Source organism: Lontra canadensis, unplaced genomic scaffold (assembly GCF_010015895.1).
Source record: "Lontra canadensis isolate GAN:19392208 unplaced genomic scaffold, GSC_riverotter_1.0 scaffold29, whole genome shotgun sequence".
Classification (NCBI taxonomy): domain Eukaryota; kingdom Metazoa; phylum Chordata; class Mammalia; order Carnivora; family Mustelidae; genus Lontra; species Lontra canadensis.
The window spans coordinates 13144175-13162736 of NW_022631023.1; the positions used below are offsets into that span (position 1 = coordinate 13144175).

Consider the following 18562-nt stretch of genomic DNA (forward strand, 5'->3'; position numbering starts at 1 on the left):
TCTGGAACCAAGGCCCTTGTGATCTCCTGATGCTGGCTGTGGAGGACGAGCCCCCCCCATGGACACCAGCGCCGGGGCTGGGGGGCCCATGACGCGGGAGCCCCGCGTGCCCTTTCTCGGGGCTTCTGTGCTGTCGCGATCTGACTCGTCCCCGCTGCGGCGGCTACTTTAATGTGTGTGTGAAATGAAACATTTTCCGTCTCGCGTTGGCAGGCCTGAAAGCGGGAGATGAGATTCTCGAGATCAGTAATCGTGCTGCAGGCACCCTGAACTCCTCTGTGCTCAAAGATTTCCTCGCACAGCCGTCCCTGGGCCTCCTGGTGAGGACCTGCCCTGAGCCCAAGGGAGGCGTGCAGCTGCTGGACTGCCCGCCCCACCGAGCCGACGGCCCCGTGGACCCCAGCGAGAGCCCCCTGGCCTTCCTCAGCAGCAACCCAGGTATGGCTGCGACATGCACCGTGCGGGGTGTGAGTGTGTGTGAGTGTGAGTGTGTGAGAGTGTGTTCCACCGGACTGGGGCCAGCAGGCCCAGGATGTGTGAGTGAGATGAGCTGCTTCCCGAAGGCGTGCTTCCTGTTAATTTCCGAGGCTCAGGAGACTTGTGTTCTCGTGAAGTAGGTGTCTGGTCCCCAGTCAGCCTGTCCTACCTGGACAGCTTCAGCGTACCACTGGCGTTTGTCATTGTGGAGAAAGTCAAATGGGTAGAGACCACCGTCTCTCGGCTGTGGATGGAGATGACAGAGACAGAAGGGCCAGGAGGCACTGGGGCTCTGGGGCCCAGCTCTGTCCTCCACGTCACTGTCCCCCAAACCATTTCCCTTCTGCGTGAGAGAGGCCATAAGTTGCCCAAAGTGGACATGCATCAGAGCTCCTAAGGTCGGCTTCTCTTGGGGTCTCCCGGTGTTGCGTGTGAGTGTGAGTCCACACGCAGAACCATCCCTGCCCCAGCGTTGCTCTCTCTGCTCACGGCTTTTCTCCCCATCGCTTTGTAACCTTGCACTCCTCCTAAAAGAAGCAACCAGAATGCTACCTGCCCCTTGAAGCCTTCCTAGTAGTGGGACCTACCAGATCTAGTTCTCTCCTCTGGGTCCCTAGGACCCTCCAAAGACATCTTTCACGTGGGCCCTGATCATGTGATACTCTTCTTACTGGCTTGTCTCTCCCTTGTCCCAAATTTGTTTCCCGGGACGAGCGTACATCTTCTTCCTGTGCTCCCACGGGTGCCCCGTCCTCATTGGGCGAGAGTCAGTGAGTGAGCGCCCCGGTCAACAGCATTAGGTCACTTCCTTCCTTCCCCGTGACCTGATTGTAGAATTGGGGTTGATTTTAGTAAGTTAGGGTTTTGGACTTATTTTCTTTCTAAAACTTGAGTTAAACTAAAAAAAAAAAAGTCTTCAGTTTCAAAATCTGGGGGTAGGTGCTTGGATTATTCGAGCCCTGCCTGTTGTTTTTCAGATTCTCTTCTGAGGTTTGGCTCCATGAGAGTAAATCACTGGCAGAACCCTCGTGAGAGTTTTCTTCTGCTCAGTGGCTGTCGCAAGAATTTGGCAAGTTGAGGCTTCAGAAAATTGATGGCACCTATTTCCGTTGACTTCCTTGAGTCATTATGTCATTTCAGTACCCACATCCCCGTCATGTGTGTGTGGTTTTTTTTTTTTTAAGATTTTACTTATTTATTTGACAGAGAGAGAGAGACACACAGGGAAAGAGAGAACACAAGCAAGGGGAGTGGGGGAGGGAGAAGCAGGCTTCCCACCAAGCAGGGCGCTGGATGTGGCGTTTGATCCCCTCACCATCCCTGGATGATCCCTGGACACTGGGATCATGATCTGAGCCCAAGCCAGATGCTTAAGGACTGAGCCACCCAGGCACCCCGACCCCCATCAGATTTTTAGAACAGGACTCTCACATATGCTTAATGGGGAATGGAGATGACAAAGGCTGTTCTTTTGTGTGACCACGAGATGGCAGCATCGATCCCATAAAACTCCATTGGAGGAGAGCGGTTTCTATAAGACTTTGAATGAGGTATGTGGTGTTAGGTTGGGTTACTTAAAGGATTTTTTATAAGATCTGGATGTACATACTATGAAAGACAGTGTGTGCACAACTTTTTTTGAAAATTTTTTTTTCTGTCTGAGCCCTTCTGGTGGCTTATGGATATAAAGGAGGGGTTGGCAGACTATAACCCATCAGTCAAATGCAACCCACAGCCTGTTTTTGTAAATAAAGTTTTATTGGGACACAGTCATGCCTGTCATTTATGTCTTGTCTCTGGCTACTTTCTCACTGCAAAGGCAGAGTTGAGGTGACAGAGTTGAGGTCCCTGAGTAGTGACAGGGACCCATGGTCTGAAAAGCTGAAAATATTCACCATCTGGCCCTTTACAGATAGTTTCCTTGAGAGAGTGTGACTGGAATTGCTCACAATTGGCCCCTTTAAAGGTCATCATTATTTTAGGAGTGTTTCTTCTTTTAAAAAAATTGTGCATGTATGTGTCTGTGTGCATTTTGCAAATTTTTATTAAAATTGTTTTACATAGGGGCGCCTGGGTGTCTCAGTCATTTGAGCATCTGCCTTCAGCTCAGGTCATGATCTCAGGGTCCTGGGATTGAGCCCCGCATTGGGCTCTCTGCTCAGTGGGGAGCCTGCTTCCCCCTCCCCCTCTGCCTGCCTCTCTGCCTGCTCATGATCTCTCTCTCTCTCTCTCTCTCTCTCTCTCTCAAATAAATAAATAAATAAGCAAAATCTTTAAAAAATTGTTTTACTTAAAATGTATTTGCATACAAGCATTTTAGAAATACTTGAGTATAGAATATAGAGTATACATATATCGTAGGTGTCCCATCTTTTATATGGTGTTTTATTTTATTTTTTTTAAAGATTTTATTTTTATTTATTTGACAGAGTTCACAAGTAGGCAGAGAAGTAGGCAGAGAGAGAGGAGGAAGCAGGCTCCCTGCTGAGCAGAGAGCCTGATGTGGGGCTTGATCCCAGGACCCTGGGATCATGACCTGAGCCGAAGGCAGAGGCTTCAACCCACTGAGCCACCCAGGCACCCCTATATGGTGTTTTAAACCTAACTACTGACCTTTACATACTGTGTATGAACTCCTTTAGGCCAGTCACCTTTGAAGGCCGAGTGCTAAGTCCACTGAACTTACCTGTGTTCAGAATGTGTTAAAATTTCCAGTTTGGAATCATTCTTAGAAGATTCATTGATTCCTTTGTTTTTTTTTTTTTTGTTTGAACGATAGGTTGGCTCTAACATTCGTTGAGTGAGGTGCTGAAAGTCATTATGGTGACTGGGCCATGACTGTGTTCTCAGACTTAAATGTTTGTGAACGTTCTGTTTTTTAATCGGTTCACCTTTTAGTATTTTGCAATGATCCAAAATCCTTCAGAACAAAGTCTTCTGAGTCCAAGTCAGATCACCAGCCTGGCTCAAGACAAAAGCAAGAAAGTCAGGTCATCGTGTTAGTTTTCCTGTCAGGTCTCTAAGTTGTCTTCAGCACTAATAAGTTCCAGAAGAATTCTCAAATGCTCCGGGCCGTCACAGCCCAGCTGGGGTGGCTGGGGGGGGAGCCTGAGTTTCAGCCTCTCTGCCTTCTGGTTGCTACTATTTCCTAGTTCCTGTTTAACTGTGAAAAATAAAAGAGGCAAGTAAACAGGATAAAATCACCTGAAAGATGGCTCCATAATGAGGCTGAGATAAAGCAGCGTCTGCCGACAGCTGCGGTTAAAATAGCAAAGAAAACCACTAGCAAAATGGTACAATGGGGAGGCTGCACTATAGCCTCAGTCTAAATTTAGAAGTAGCTAAAAATAAACATCCTGAGTGGCCAGTTTGAGGCCTGATGCAGGGGCCATCATAATGGTGGTCACAGTGCGTGATTGGCAGCCTTGACGGAGGGCCTGGCAGTGTCTCAGGGTCCCGGGGGTCCTCGGGAGCCCTGGCAGGTGCCTGTTCACGGAAGTCCAGCCTGGCTGCTCACTCCATCCTTCAAGCCCGAGGAGGCAGGCTTGGTCCAGTCCCGCCTTCAGAACCCTGCCTGCAACAGGGAAAGAACTTTCAGGGCTGGATTAGTTCTGAGCCCCTTTTTCTCATGGAAAGGTTTGTTTCCTCTCTGAAGGCATCACACCCGAGTGGCTAGGAATGGGCTCTGGGACCAGGTTTCTCGGGACTGAGTCCTGTTTTCTTTTTTTTTTCTAGCGTTTATCAGTTTCATCTCTCCAAGCCCCAGTGTCCTCATGCATCAAATGGGGATATTGCCACAGTCCTATCTTGCTAAATTGTCGTGAGGATGAATTGAGTTATAAAAGTAAAGTGTTTAGGTCTTAGGAAGTGCTCGATAAATGTTACACATTCGAAGCACGATCCCTTAGGGGGACGTGAAGATTTCCTGGCTTGTAACCAGAGGCTGCTCACGTCAGATCTCACCGGTCTCTGCCTCGCCCACCCCAGTCTACAGCGGGTGAATTACCTGATGACTGCGTTTATGGATACCTTCCTTAAGTATTTTCCTTTCCTGGGGGGTGGGGGGGGAATGAGAGACATCTGGGCCCCTTTTCAGAGATGTGATTCACATGGCCTGGCCTGAGGCCTCGGGGTGCATTTGTTGTGGTGGTTGCTTAGAACTCGGATTCTAACGTGCAGCAAGAACTAGGATCAATGACTGTGGGTCAGCAACTCTCCTTTGGTTGGTGGTCCCCTTTTTGTTGTCTTGGTGGAATGTTATAATCCCATGCAAATCATCCGTAGTGGTATCTGTTGATACCACGCTGTAGTCTGAGATTTTTTTTTTTTTTTTTTAAAGATTATTTATTTAAGTAATCTCTATACCCCACACGGGGCTCGAGGTCAGGACCTGGAGATCAAGAGTCACATGCTCCATCCACTGAGCCAGCCAGGCGCCCCTGAGATTTCTGTAATGCAGATCTCTTAGGCGATGTGGAATGCATCTCCAGCCTCCTCACCCTGTATGGCAGGGAAGCATGGTTGCACGGGTTCCTGTGTTGGCTGAGAAAACCAAGGACCTCAACCTGAGTTTTCTCTCTAAGACTCAGTTTCTCCCTGTCAGTCAGTGACCATCCATGGGTCCTTGTTGAAATCTTTCTTGAGCTACTTTGATCCTTTTTTTTTTTTTTTTTAATATTTGTATACTGGCATACTGGTAAGAAAATGGAGGAAGGATGTCTAGACAAAAAGTCCCTTGAGTAACTGTTGTTATAGAAAGAACCTTGGAGCAGAGAGGAGGAAGTTGCAAAACTGTTTGTGCGAGGTTTCCAGAAAGCCTCTTGAATGTTCCTCTGTGGTTTATTTTGAATACTGAGCTCCTCTGGGGCTACGAATATTGGGGGCCAGATAATTCTTTGCTGTTGTGGGGGGACCGTCCTGGGCACTGATGTGTACCAGCATTACCACAGACCACTGTAAGTTCATGAGTAGCCCCTTCCCCCAAGTGGGGCCAGTCAGAATATCTATATGTTGCCAGATGTCCCCTGAGCAGCAAAATCTCCCCCATTTGAGAGCCACTGGCCTGATTTATCAGAAGGTAAACCTGCCTCATCCAGTTAGGGAACTAGTCACAGTGAACATCAATATAGGAAAGCAAATACAGATCTAAAGTCATTTTTAAAAGTTTCATAAAACATTTATTGAGGGAATTCCAACACAAATACCCCTTTCTGGCATCTCCCTCTCCCTCCCCCCCTTTTGAGTCAAGGGAAGAGCAAAGAATAAATAAATGCTTAGTTTGAGGCCTTTCTTGCAAATGTGAGTAAAACTGTTCTGGCAGAAGATTTTTTTTTTTTTTAAGATTTATATTTATTTATTTGACAGAGAGGGATATGTGAGAGAGGGAACACAAGCAGGGGGAGTGGGAGAGGGAGAAGCAGGCTTCCTGCCAAGCAGAGAGCCCGATGTGGGGCTCGATCCCAGGACCCTGAGATCATGACCTGAGCCTAAGGCAGGTGCTTATTAGCTTAATGACTGAGCCACCCAGGCGCCCTGGCTGGCAGAAGATATCGATCACTGAGGTTAACTCCTGAAGCAAAGGTATTTCATTCATTATGCAGAAGCCCACATTTTATGCAAGTTGTAAGAATCCATGCTGGTACCATGGATGGTATCTTTCCAGGGTTTCGGATTATCTGTGGTATCGTTCATTTTAAATTCTGCCACCAAGGGCTCACATCCATTCCATTTTTATCGTGACTAAAGCTCTGCTTGATCTTCCCTAAAATTCCTCCTGTCCCTCACTATTCCTATAAAAATGCCAGCGCTCAGCAAACTGAAGTTGGTTATTGTTTGAGAAATGGCCATTCTGGAAACTGAGCCTGGGAGAGCCGGGCATCTACAGCCCACCCTGGCCTGTAGAGTTCAAGACAACTGGGGCCATTGCTGGGTTTGGATTTTCAGCCCCCCATTGATAGACCTCAGGCACATGTGTCTGATGCCACGTGGAACCCTGGAGTCTGTTTGGAGTGCAGAGCTCCCTCCTGCAGGAAGTAGATTAAGCAGTGTTTGTTGTAACAGGAAAAGCTTCTGTGACAGCAGGGAGAGGCGAAGGCACCTCGGTCAGGGAAGGAATGGTTGGGCGCCCCACACGGACAGCATTTTGATTGGTGGGCAGGGCATGCTTCCCTACCTGCGGTGCCTGTGAAGTGAAGCTTTCTGTTCCAGACTGCTGTTCCATGCTGTCTGGAGCCTGATTCTGAAAACAAGACAAGCAGGCCGAAGAGAGAGGCAGCAGGGAAAGAGGAACCACACAGATTTATCTTCCTACAAACAAATATGGCCCCGTCCTTCAGAGCTTAATGTCTCATAGATACCAGGAGCCCGGGGTCCTCTGTTGATAAAATGTGGAACTGTGTGCATTTTGTAAACTGTCTCGGTTTTGTGCCTTTGTCATACAGTACCTGGCCTGCTTCCTAAGCCCCTGCTGGGGCCAAACCCCTGGTCTTCACTTTCAGCTGCACTAGGTTGATGACACCCGTCAGATCCTGTGAGCAGGGAAATGTTTGAGAATGTGAGAGCCTCCATCTGCATATTTTTAAAGAACACGAATAAACCTTACACATTATTTCACTTTCACGACCAAGTAACTGAATCAGTAATGCCTATATCTGTAGTTTTCGTAGATTTAAAAATTTCTCTCCATAGAGAAAGAGATGCTGAGATTTTGTGAAATTTGGCTGGAAAGATGTTATTTGCTAAGTTAAAGTTGGAGGGTTTTTTCCATCATCTATATTAAGCTCTCCCTGATTCTTTGTTTTTTCTTTATAATTATTTTTGTTTCTTGGGTTTGTTGTGGAGAGGGTGTTTGTGCTGATCTTATATATATTATGAAGTGTTTCCATGGAATTCTTAATAGGACAGTAAGAAGACTGAAAAGCAAAATAAAATCCTTTCCTAGTGACTAAATTTCATTTCAGCTTGATGTTTTTATTGCCAATATCTAACTTTTTCTTGCCCCCCACGACCCCTGTCCTCAAATCATTTTTTTCTCACAGAGATTTAAACCCAGGCACTAATCAAGGCTTTCAGAGAATCAGTGTTCTAATCGGTTCTTCTTTGGCAACGTTTGAATTGGAGAATCCGCTTATTTAATAACCATTGTTAAGGCAGGTCGTGAGTGAAAGAGTTTTATCTTCTTTCTTTAAGTCCTGAGTGGAATTGGAGGGAGTCAGGGGGAATGTGTCTCCACCGAGTAAATTAAAGAGAAATCTAAATGTCAGGCGTCCATGTGTCTGTCCTGCCGCTGGTGAGTGGGAACGTGTTAGTCGCAAAGGTTCCTTGGTCCCAAGACCATTACTGTGATGAGAAAAACAGTCTGGACAGTGAAGAAACCATCAGACCTGTTTACAAAATGCGTGTTATTCATGGTACCCGTGGATGTGGCCGGGGGGGTCCTGTCCCGCCCAGCCTCAGCCCTGCTCTGTGTGTCCTCATCCTCTGGGGCTGCTCCCCCTCCCCCCAACACCCCCACACCCCCCACACCCCTCCCCCACCTCCAGTCTATCCTTTGTCTTTTCAGATTTGGCCCCGCTTCCTTGTGTTCCCAAAATGGCGGCCGGGCCCGTGCTTTGTGCTGACATTGTGCAAAAGATGGGGACGGAGTGGAGGTGAGGCCGTGGTTCCCTTGCTCTGACCACTTCGTCAGCCACCTCTCGGCCTTGTCTGTGGCTTTTCCATCTCTCTGATGATGAGCAGAGCCATATTTGCTCAGGCGCCCTGGTGAGGAAAGGGGCACAGCTCCCTCCTGGACAAAGGAGAATCCCTTCAGTGTCTCCTATTAGAGGAAAGTGTCTTGTAGTGCAGAATTTGGGGAGTTGCATTGGGGTTGCCAGAAAACTTCGCAGTGTTGTTCCACCAGATTCGTAGGCTAGGGGGCCTTCCGAGAAGCTGTCAGTTCCCGCCTCTCTGGCTTTCTTTGATGGCTAAATGCCCCCCTCACCCATTTATTGGCTATCTTCTGCTAAGTATCAGACCACCTCAAGACAATCATTCTGTTTGCTCATTCTTTTGGGCTGGGTGCTTGCTCTGCTGCCCTTGCCTGGAGTCGCTCATGTGGCTGTGTCATCTGGTGGCTTGACTGGGGCTGGATCGAGATGGCCTTGCTTGCATGTTTGGTGCTTGGTTGATTGGACCCCCCACCCCCCGCCTGAGGCCTCTCATCCTTAGGAGGCTAGCTTGTGGTTTCTTTGCATGGTGAATGCAGAGGTCCTAGAGGTGAAACCAAAAACTGCAGGGACACTTGCGGTCTTAGCCTGGAATTCGTGTCTCCCCATCTATGTCACATTCTGTTGATTGAAGCAAGTCACAAGGCCAGGCCCAGTTCATGGGATGGAGGAAAATACCACAAAAATCTATGCCCAGAGGGTTGGGTAGAATTATTACTTTGCAAACTGTCTTCCACAAGCTATATTGCTTTTTCTCTTTCTTATTTTATTAGTTTTTGTCTTCAGCTAAGGGCAGAAGCATTGGAGTAGAAGTATTGGAGTAAAAGAGAATACATGCTTTAGAATCAGACAGACTGGGGCACCTGGGTGGCTCAGTCAGTTGAGTGTCTGCTTTCAGCTTGGGTCATGACCTTAGGGTCTTGGGATCGAGTCCCATGTGGGGCTCCCTGCCCAGTGGAGAGCCTGCTTATCCCTCTCCCTCTGCCCCTCCCCTGCTCATGGTCTTTCTGTCTCTCTCAGATGAATAAATAAAATCTTAAAAAAAAAAAAGAATGAATTGTATATACCTATAGATACTGATTTGTAGAACTTCCCTTATATTCTAAATATTAACATTTTTGCTAGTTATACATTGAAGATAACTTTAATCAGTATGTGTCTTGTGGCTTTTGACAAAGAAGAGTTTTAAGTTTTAATAAAATCTGATTTTTTTGTCTCATATGATTTGTACTTTTTATATCTTATTTAAGAAACCCTTCTCTTGCCTAAGGTAACAGACGTTGTCTTCTGTATTTTCTTGTGAAAGATTTTATACTTTGGGCTATTCACATGCTTCTGATTTATACCTCCCAGGTATTGATTTTTGTGAATGGTGTATGTTATGGTGCAACTGTATATTTTTCCATCTAAGTAATTACTGTCATAACAACGTTTATCAGATATACCAGTCCTTTCCCCGGGATCTGCAATGGCACATCTGCTGTATATCAGGAGTCAGGAAGGCTCTTTCTGGGCTATTTTTTTTTTTTTTTTTAGATTTTATTTATTTATTTGACAGAGAGAGAGAGAGAGAGAGCACAAGCAGGAGAAGCTGCAGGCAGAGGGAGAGGGAGAAGCAGACTCCCTACCTAGCAGGGAGCCTGATGTGGGGCTGGATCCCAGGACACTGGGATCATGACTTGAGCCGAAGGCAGACGCTTAATCCACTGAGCCACCTGTTTCTGGGCTTTCTGTTCCGTTAGCCTGTTCCCTTACTCATTCTCCATTGCTTTAACGATTCTTTGGTGTTTGTTGAGACTTACGTTGTGGTCTGATGTGTAGCCTGTTTGCAGAAATTGCTGATCCTTGGGGAAAACGTACATTCACAAATTCTTAGGAGCAGTGTTTGAAATATATTCATGGATCAAGCTTAATAACGATCGATACATTTTCATATTGTATCTAAACCTGCTTTGTCTGACATTTGTCAAGTTTTCTTTAGATTGGCCGACTCTATTTTCCTCCTCCTTTTACTTTTAATCTCCTGTGTCTTTGTGTTTAGATCTCTTTCTTGTATATCACTTGTAGGTAAGGCTTTGTTTTTTATCGTTTTGGTTTTTTAATCTAAACATAAAGTTTAAGTATCAAATTTAGTTCACTTCGCATTTATTTAGAAGATCCATGTCTTCTGACTCATTTCTATCCCCTCATTTTGCTGGCTTTGTCTTTGCTTGTATTTTTTTTTTCTTTCCGGCCCTCTTTGGGCCTGGATTTCTAAATTTCACTTTCGGTTTTACATAATCTAATGCTGTTATAGTGGTCGCCCTTAAGATGTTAGCATGATTTCTACCATAACAAAGACCCAGGTCAGTCTTTTTACTTCCCTCTTGAAGCATAAAATGGCCATGAAATGCTTTAAATATAATCACCGACATCACTGTTTTAGTTGCGTCTTTTTGTGACCTACAAAACCCCCCTCCCCAACCTTTTTTCAAGTGTGTGGAGTGTTATTTTACAAACTAAGACTTGCACATGTGTATATCAGATTGTGTGTGTGTGAGTGTGTGTGTGTGTTCCCAGCTGAAGTACAAACATAACCCTATTTTATTGTGCTTTGTGGATATTGTGTTTTACAAATTGAGAATTTGTGGCAACCCTGCCCTGAGCAAGTCTGTTCTTGTACCACATTTTCCAACAGCATTTGCTTACTTTGTCCCTCTTTGTCACATTTTGGTAATTCTTGGAATATTTTAGGTTTTTTTTTTTTTTTTTACTATTATTTGTATGGTGATCAGTGACTAGTGATTATGACTTGCTGACAGCTCAGGTGACTAGTATTTTCTAGCAATAAAGTATTTTTAATTTAAGGTATGTACTTTTGGGGGCACATGACTGGCTGAGTTGATGGGGTGTGCGACTCTTGATCTCAGGGTCGTATGTTAGAGCCTCATGCTGTGTGTAGAGGTTATTTAAAAATAAAATCTTAGGGACGCCTGGGTGGCTCAGTCAGTTAAGCATCTGCCTTCAGCTCAGGTCATGATCCCAGGATCCTGGGATCGAGCCCCGCATCAGGCTCCCTGCTCAGTGGGAAGTCTGCTTCTCCCTCTCCCACTCCCCTGCTTGTGTTCCCTCTTTCGCTGTCTCTCTGTTAAATAAATAAATAAAGTATTTTTTTAAAAACCTTAAAAAAAAAGATATGTACTTTTTTTAGACCTAATGCTGTTGCACGTTTAATAGACTGCAGTGTAGTATAAACCATAACTTTTACAAGCACTGGGAAACCAAAATATTCATTTGACTTGCTTTGCTCCGATAGTCACTGCATTGCAGTGGTCTGGAACCCAGTGCACAGCATCTCCTAGGTATGCCTGTATATCCTTTTAGAGAGTTTTTTTAGGGAGGTTCTGTTTATAGCGAACTTTCTCACTCTGCTTCTCAGAGAACATTATATTCTTCTTATTGAATATTTTAGCTGGAAATACAATTCTGTGTTGGTAGTTTTAGCATTTGAAAGTTTCTGTGATTTAGGGAGGTCTTATCTTCAGATAGACCGTTTTATTCTTTCTTGAACTTTCATTTTTATCTTAAAAAATTTTTTTTTACCTTTTTTTCATTATTTGGAGAATACTTTATTAGTTTCTATAATCAAACCCATGTAGATAAGACCTTACATATTTAATACAGTGCATTACCCCTGTACAAATGGAAAAAAATTATGTTTTGTATTTATAGGCCAATATGGCTGTTAATTTCTGTACAACGCCAACCCAACACAGTACAACTGGCATACTTTTCCCAAAGTTGAAAGCACAGCTAAAGTTTCCAAATTTATAGTTTTATTTTTATCTTTTATCTGTTGAGTGCTTTTTATGTTTTTAATTACTTATTTGTTTATTTGAAAGACAGCATGAGCAGGGTAGAAGGGCAGAGGGAGAGGAAGAAGCAGATTCCCCACTGAGCGGGGAGCTCCATCCCAGGACCCCGAGATCATGATCAGAGCTGAAAGCAGACACTTAACCAATTGAGCCACCCAGAGGCCCCTTGGAATTTTTTTGTTTTTTTTTTTAAGATTTATTTATTTATTTGGGGCACCAGTGTAGCTCTGTCAGTTAAGCATCTGCCTTTGGTTCAGGTCATGATCCCTGAGTCCTGGAATCAAGTTCCACGTCATGCTTTCTCTCTCACTACCCCTCTCTCTCATAAATAAATAAATAAATAAATAAATAAAATCTTTAAAAAATTGTTTATTTGAGAGAGAGACAGAGAGAACAGGGGGAGGGGAGGAAGGAGGGGGAGGGAGGGTCAAGCAGACTCCACACTCAGAGCAGAGCGCGATCTGGGACTTGATCTCACGACTTTGAGATCATGATCTGAGATAATGACCTGAGCCAAAATCAAGGGTCAGACACTTAACTGACTGAGCCACCCAGGTGCCCCTCTATTGTTTTATTTGAGTGGTTATAGTTATCATTTTGAAAATTCCATTAATTTATCTAATCTTTTAGGAAGCTATCTCTTTTCTTGTTCCTTCTTAAAAAATTTTTTTGGCTGTACTTGACATTCTATATCTGATGACTACGGTACCATTCCTTGGGAGTCTTACTCTGTTGTTTCTTGTGTCTGCTGCTTCTCACTCGTGGGGACCTAGTTTTTCATGGGTTTTATGATACCGGATTATGGATTTTTATTTGATCAAGCTTTATCTGTGGGCATTGTATGATACCATCATTAAGTGTGAATTCCTCCAGAGGGATTTTGATTATGTCTTTACTGCAGCCTTTGGAATACAAATCTACAACAATTTTAAGGCAGTTTTTCGTCTTGAGTGTCCTGGATGAAATGTTTATGTCCTGCCAAAATCCATATATTGAAGCCTTGAGCCCTGATGTGATTGTTCTTGGGAGTTGGGGTCTTTGGGAGGTGATTACGTGAGAGTAGACCCCACGATGGGATCCGTGTCCTTGTAAGGAGACAGAAAGAGTGGAGCTCACTCGTTCCTCACATGCTCAAGGGAAATGTCATATGAGAACATAGGGAGATGGTGGCCTTCCACCAGTCCTCAGCCAGAACTGAATCTGCGAGCCCCTTGACCTTGGACTTCCATCCTTCAGAACTGAGAGAGGGAGAAGTGTCTATCGTTTAAGCCACCGCATCTGTGGTCTTTTGTTAACAGCAGCCCAAGCTGACCAAGGTGTGGAGTCTCCTGGATGAGTCTCGAGCACCCGGGGTGGGGGGCAGCCTGTGGTTGTCACCTTTGATGACCCCTCCCCCGCCTTGTTCCTTCCCCGCTCTTCTGTCCTAGAGTGTGGGCAGAAGCAGACAAGCTTCCTTTCCTTAGTTTGCTCCCTCCTCCCTCCTCCCCTCTCCTGCCCTCCTCTCTCCCTCCCTTCCCTTCCTCTAATGAATACTTTTTTCTTTTATCTTTTTACATCTTTTTAGACCAAGGGTGTGGCCCTTCTTGGCAACCATATGAATGTGGGAGAATCAGTTCTAAATCTCCAGCCCTTACAGACCGGACGCCTGTTTTCAGTGTCATGTCTTTACAGTTGAAACAGAGTCTCCAGGGCACCGGTTTCCAAGCCAGGATGGGCCTGCTGTGGGGAAATGTGTGGGTGTATTTTTTTGAGCGCAGAGACCGGGGGGTGCTAATTGTGTTTACTGCCACAGAGTGTTTGTATTTATAGCCACTGAGTTAACTAAACTTCTTTCTTTGACTGCTACCACCAGATGATAGAGGGAGCAAGTTACTAGAAAATCCTAGAGCCGGGGGCACCTGGGTGGCACAGTCAGTCGAGCATCCGACTCTTGGTTTCTGCTCAGGTTGTGATCGCAGGGTCATGGGAATGAGCTCTGTGCTGGTCTCTGTGCTCGGCACGGGAGTCTCCTTAGGATTCTCTCTCTCCCTCTCCCTTTGCCCCTTCCCACCGTGCATCCCTGCCCCCCCCCCCAATAAATAATAAATCTTAAACAAAAAAAAGAAAGAAAGAAAGAAAAAGAAAATTCTAGAACCAGAGCAAAAGGAGGACATGGATGGAAACTTCCATCTAGGTTGTATTCCCTTCATTGGTGCTTCATTGCAGAGCAGGACAGGGGACTGAAGGATGCAGCGTTGGAGCCCAAGTGTGTGCGTAGAGGTCAGCTTCCTCCCTGTTTTATGGCCAACTTTGAACCCGGACAGAAAGTGATGCCAAGCAGAGGATGACTCTGATAGTGTCACGGGAGAAGGTAGCCTGTTCGCAAACAGGCTTTCATCCAAAGAATCAGAAAGTGGCTCCTTCTCTCTGGTTTTTCTGTCTTGCCCCTCTGTATCGCAGTGATGTCGTCCCTGATCTGGGTTTGTAAATGTCTTGGAGCTTCGCTAGTCCACGCGTGGTCCATGCACAGTATTGACTGGTATCATCTTGGGGCTTATAAGAAATACGGAAGTTTCTCCAGCCCCAAACCTGTTGAATCTGGATCTGCAGAGCGTGATCCCCTGAGTTTAGATGTTCTTTACATTTGAGAAGCCCGCCGGAGGACGGTGACTGTGGTGTTCTTTTCCTTCACCTTTCCATGGAATATGGTGGGAAGTATGGAAGTCTGGTGTTAACGTTTACAGTTTGCCAGACTTTTGAGAATACAGACCTCACACACACTAGGACTGAATGTTTATTGTCCTTGGGTCCACCTCCAAATACCATCACGTGGGAGGAGGTTAGGGCTTCCACATATAATACAGCTATGTATTAGAAAATTTATTTGTTTTTAAGATTTTATTTATTTATTTGACAGACGGAGATCACAAGTAGGCAGAGAGGCAGGCAGAGAGGAGGAAGCAGGCTCCCTGCAGAACAGAGAGCCCGATACGGGGCTCAATCCCAGGACCCTGAGATCATGACCTGAGCCGAAGGGAGAGGCTTTAACCCACTGAGTCACCCAGGCGCTCCTAAAGTAAAAAAAAAAAAAAAAATATATATATATATATATATATATATATATATATATATATATACTGTCATATAAAAGTAATAGTAGTAACAATAAACACAGCAACACACGTACTGAGCCAAGATCGTGGAGCTCACGCTTGGAGGGTCTAACAGTGTATACACGTGTCGGGGGCCTGACCCTGGGCCCCCCTTGCACAGGCCTGGCGTTTGGCAGTTGCTCTCCATGCTGACCCATATTTTCTTCCGATTTCATATTGCAGGACACGGGCTCTGCAGCGAGCAGGGCAGTAGCGCCGAGACGGCCCTGGAGGAGACCGAGGGGCCGGACTTGGAATCCTCAGATGAAACTGATCACAGCAGCAAGGTGAGAGATTCTCATTTTCACGTCCCACGTGTCGAGCCCCCGAAGAGTCACAGCTGACACGTCACCTTTGCAGCTGTCTGTGGTTAGAAGGCCTCTCCATGGGACCGGGCGCTTTTACCTCTGAGATGTCACTAAGATAGGAAATCCCAATTACAGCCTCAGTAACCAACCTCTACGTGCGAACACAGGGCAGAAATCAGCTTTAATGAGCTCACATCTCGTTTCCCGTTTCCCTCTTACATTTCCGTTTGTTTTGGAAGAAATGGTGTCCAAAATGTGTGTGGCTGGGCCAGATAGACTTTCTTGCCGTGCATGGTTTCTGTATGATTTGTGTTTGGTTCTCGTAAAACGTGAGTGGTTTTTACACGAAAGAGGAAGAAACGATCCTTTTCTTTTTTCATACAGCATGTCCCTCCGTTGTTCGAGGCCTGTGAGAAAGCCCTTCTTCTCACTCTTTGGTGGAAGGCCATGAATTTGTTTTCTGTAATTCATCGTGCTTTTATCCCCCTTCACAAAGAGTTCTGTGGTTCGGTAGCCTGTTCTCAGCGCACTCCAAAGTACAACAGTTTAAAAACTTGGTGTTACCTTCGTGCAAAGACCCTTCCCCAGCAAAAGTAATTGTACGTGATTGTGTTTCTTTCTTTCTTTTTTTTTTTAAGATTTTATTTATTTATGAGAGAGAGAGAGAGAGCATGAGCAGGGGGGAGGGGCAGAGGGAGAAGCAGGCTCCCTGCTGAGTAGGGAGCCCAGTGTGGCTCCATCCCAGGACCCTGAGATCAATGACCTGAGCCGAAGGCAGCCGCTTAATGACTGAGCCACACAGGGGCCCCGCGTGATTCCGTTTCTGTATTTATTCACCTTTTCCAGCGTTGCTGACATATGTATGTGGAACCCTCTACCTACCTTTCTTTGGTTTGACATTTACCACTTTCTCTGATCAAATTGTGTAACTTTAAATGACACCTTTGTTTTCCTTCTTGCAGTGTCAGGGTGAGTCTTGCTTTTGCCCAGTGATTGGATGATGGGGTGGGTGGGGGTGTCAAATAACATAACTTAGGAGAGCATGTTGGTCATGGAAATGCGCTATTCAAATATGAATGATTATTTTAAAAACCTGCATTTCTCTCTGTATGTACGCCTACACTTGACTATCTTCAGCATCATGTTTACCCCAGGTGTGTTTCTTTGATCATCATAGATAGGATCACCCTTCTCTGTGTCCTAAGTTGAGCACGGTATAAAATTTAATATTTGAGAGTAATTTTGATAATTATATAAGGCTTTTATATTGTTTGTTGTTAATTAAAACACAGATGAGTGGAAATGTACACATTTCATTTAAAGCCAAAAGAGACAAGCAGAAACTTGCTTAAACTTACCTTTTAGGTGTGTGGCCCTTACTTTACTTTTAGGCACTTGGGGGAGGGACAGGCCCCCTCCAGAGAAATTCAGTATTTCCAAACTGAGGTAAGATACTTGGAAGGGTATTTATTAAGTCATTTTGTTATTGAACTTAAAAATGTTAATTCTCAGTTTCTAATTTAATTTAGGAGTACAGCTATTTTTCCTATACCTAAAACCTTTATTTCTGAATACTTTTTAAGTTGGGTCATTTTTACCTCACTGTAATAGGCCAGTATTCTCATTCCTTGTGGATTTTGAGATTGTTTTCATTTGAAATTTTGTGAGTCATGAGGTCCTAAACAGGGTCCTCTATAATATTTGGTCTGGCAGCAGAGAGGAAAGAGGCGGCCCCAGAGTTTTGTTGAACTGCCCTTGGATACCTTTCTACTTTGTGGTTCTTTCTCCAGAGAATAGGTCTAAAACACATCTGGAGCAGACAGGGTCAGATGCAGGAAGAAAACACCCTGTCCCCGGATTTCACCGTGGAAATGCATGGTGGCTCTCGCAAAACAGAATGTCTTCAAAATTGTCGTTGACAAGTTTGGGTGATGATCAGTACTTTTTTTTTTTTTTTTTTAAGATGTTATTTATTTATTTATTTATTTATTTATTTGTCAGAGAGAGAGAGAGAAAGCGCACAAGCAGGCAGAGAGGCAGGCAGAGGCAGAGAGAGAAGCAGGCTCCCCACTGAGCAAGGACCCAGGTGTGGGACTCCATCCCAGGACCCTGGGATCATGACCTGAGCCGAAGGCAGGGGCTTAACCGACTGAGCCACCCAGGTGTCCTGATGATCAGTACTTTCAAAGCTAGTACAGTGACCTGCGCTAAAACCATCAGTTTGTTTCATTTTCACTAGCTTGGGGAGCACTGATTCTGTACCCAAAAATACTCCCAGTTTTGGTTGGACTCAAATTTTATCTTCTTTATTTGAACTACTTTGTCATGCAGTCAAGTTAGTTAACTAAATTGTCCTTCAATGAGTTAATGTCTCACTTTGGATATTTGGAAGCAAAAAACTTAAATTGAGCAAATGGTTCTTGGAGTCTGGATCCTACTGTTTTTTTTTTTTTTTTTAAAGATTGTATTTATTTGAGAGAGAAAGAAAGAGAGCTGGCAGGGAGGGGCAGAGGCAGAGGGAGAGGGAGAAGAAGACTTTCTGTTCCTGGATCCCAGGACCCTGGGATCATGACCTGAGCTAAAGGCAGGTGCTTAATGGACTGAGGCACCCAGGCACCGTGCCCCTATACCCCACCCCACCCCACTGTGTATTCTTAATAGTGAATGAGAGCTAACACTTACTTAGTATCTTGTATATAGTGGGCACTATTCATATTAACTTATCTCATCCTCATAATACCTCTGAGAGAGAAATACTATTACTCTCTCTATTTCATAGGTAATGACATTGGAACAGAATGGTTAGCAACTCAGTGAAAGTCACACAGCTCTGAGATGGCAAACCAGGCCTCATGTGTTACTACTAAAACTAACCTTCTGGCCAGATTGGTTAAAGTCTGGTGTTAAATACCAGGTTTCGGGCAAATGAAGAATCAATTAGTGCACTATGTAAGTCAATTAGACATGTACTCATGAACCACTTACATATTTTCTTAATGCATAACCCTTCTGGGTGTATTTCTTTTATGATTTAAAGTAAGAGTGAGCACATATCTTGAATTTTTTGATCAAGATTCAATATATTT

At 44.8% G+C, this 18562-nt stretch overlaps 1 protein-coding gene across 2 annotated transcripts in view; it reads left to right on the forward strand.

Moving 5' to 3' along the window:
* Positions 1–18562, forward strand: part of TIAM1 (TIAM Rac1 associated GEF 1) — a 198250-nt gene that overhangs the window by 142118 nt on the left and 37570 nt on the right. For both annotated transcript variants that reach the window (XM_032865446.1, XM_032865445.1), the window contains exons 14-15: positions 214–438; positions 15352–15455. In XM_032865446.1, coding sequence (XP_032721337.1) covers positions 214–438; positions 15352–15455 — 329 coding nt within the window. The remainder of the gene's footprint in view (positions 1–213; positions 439–15351; positions 15456–18562) is intronic.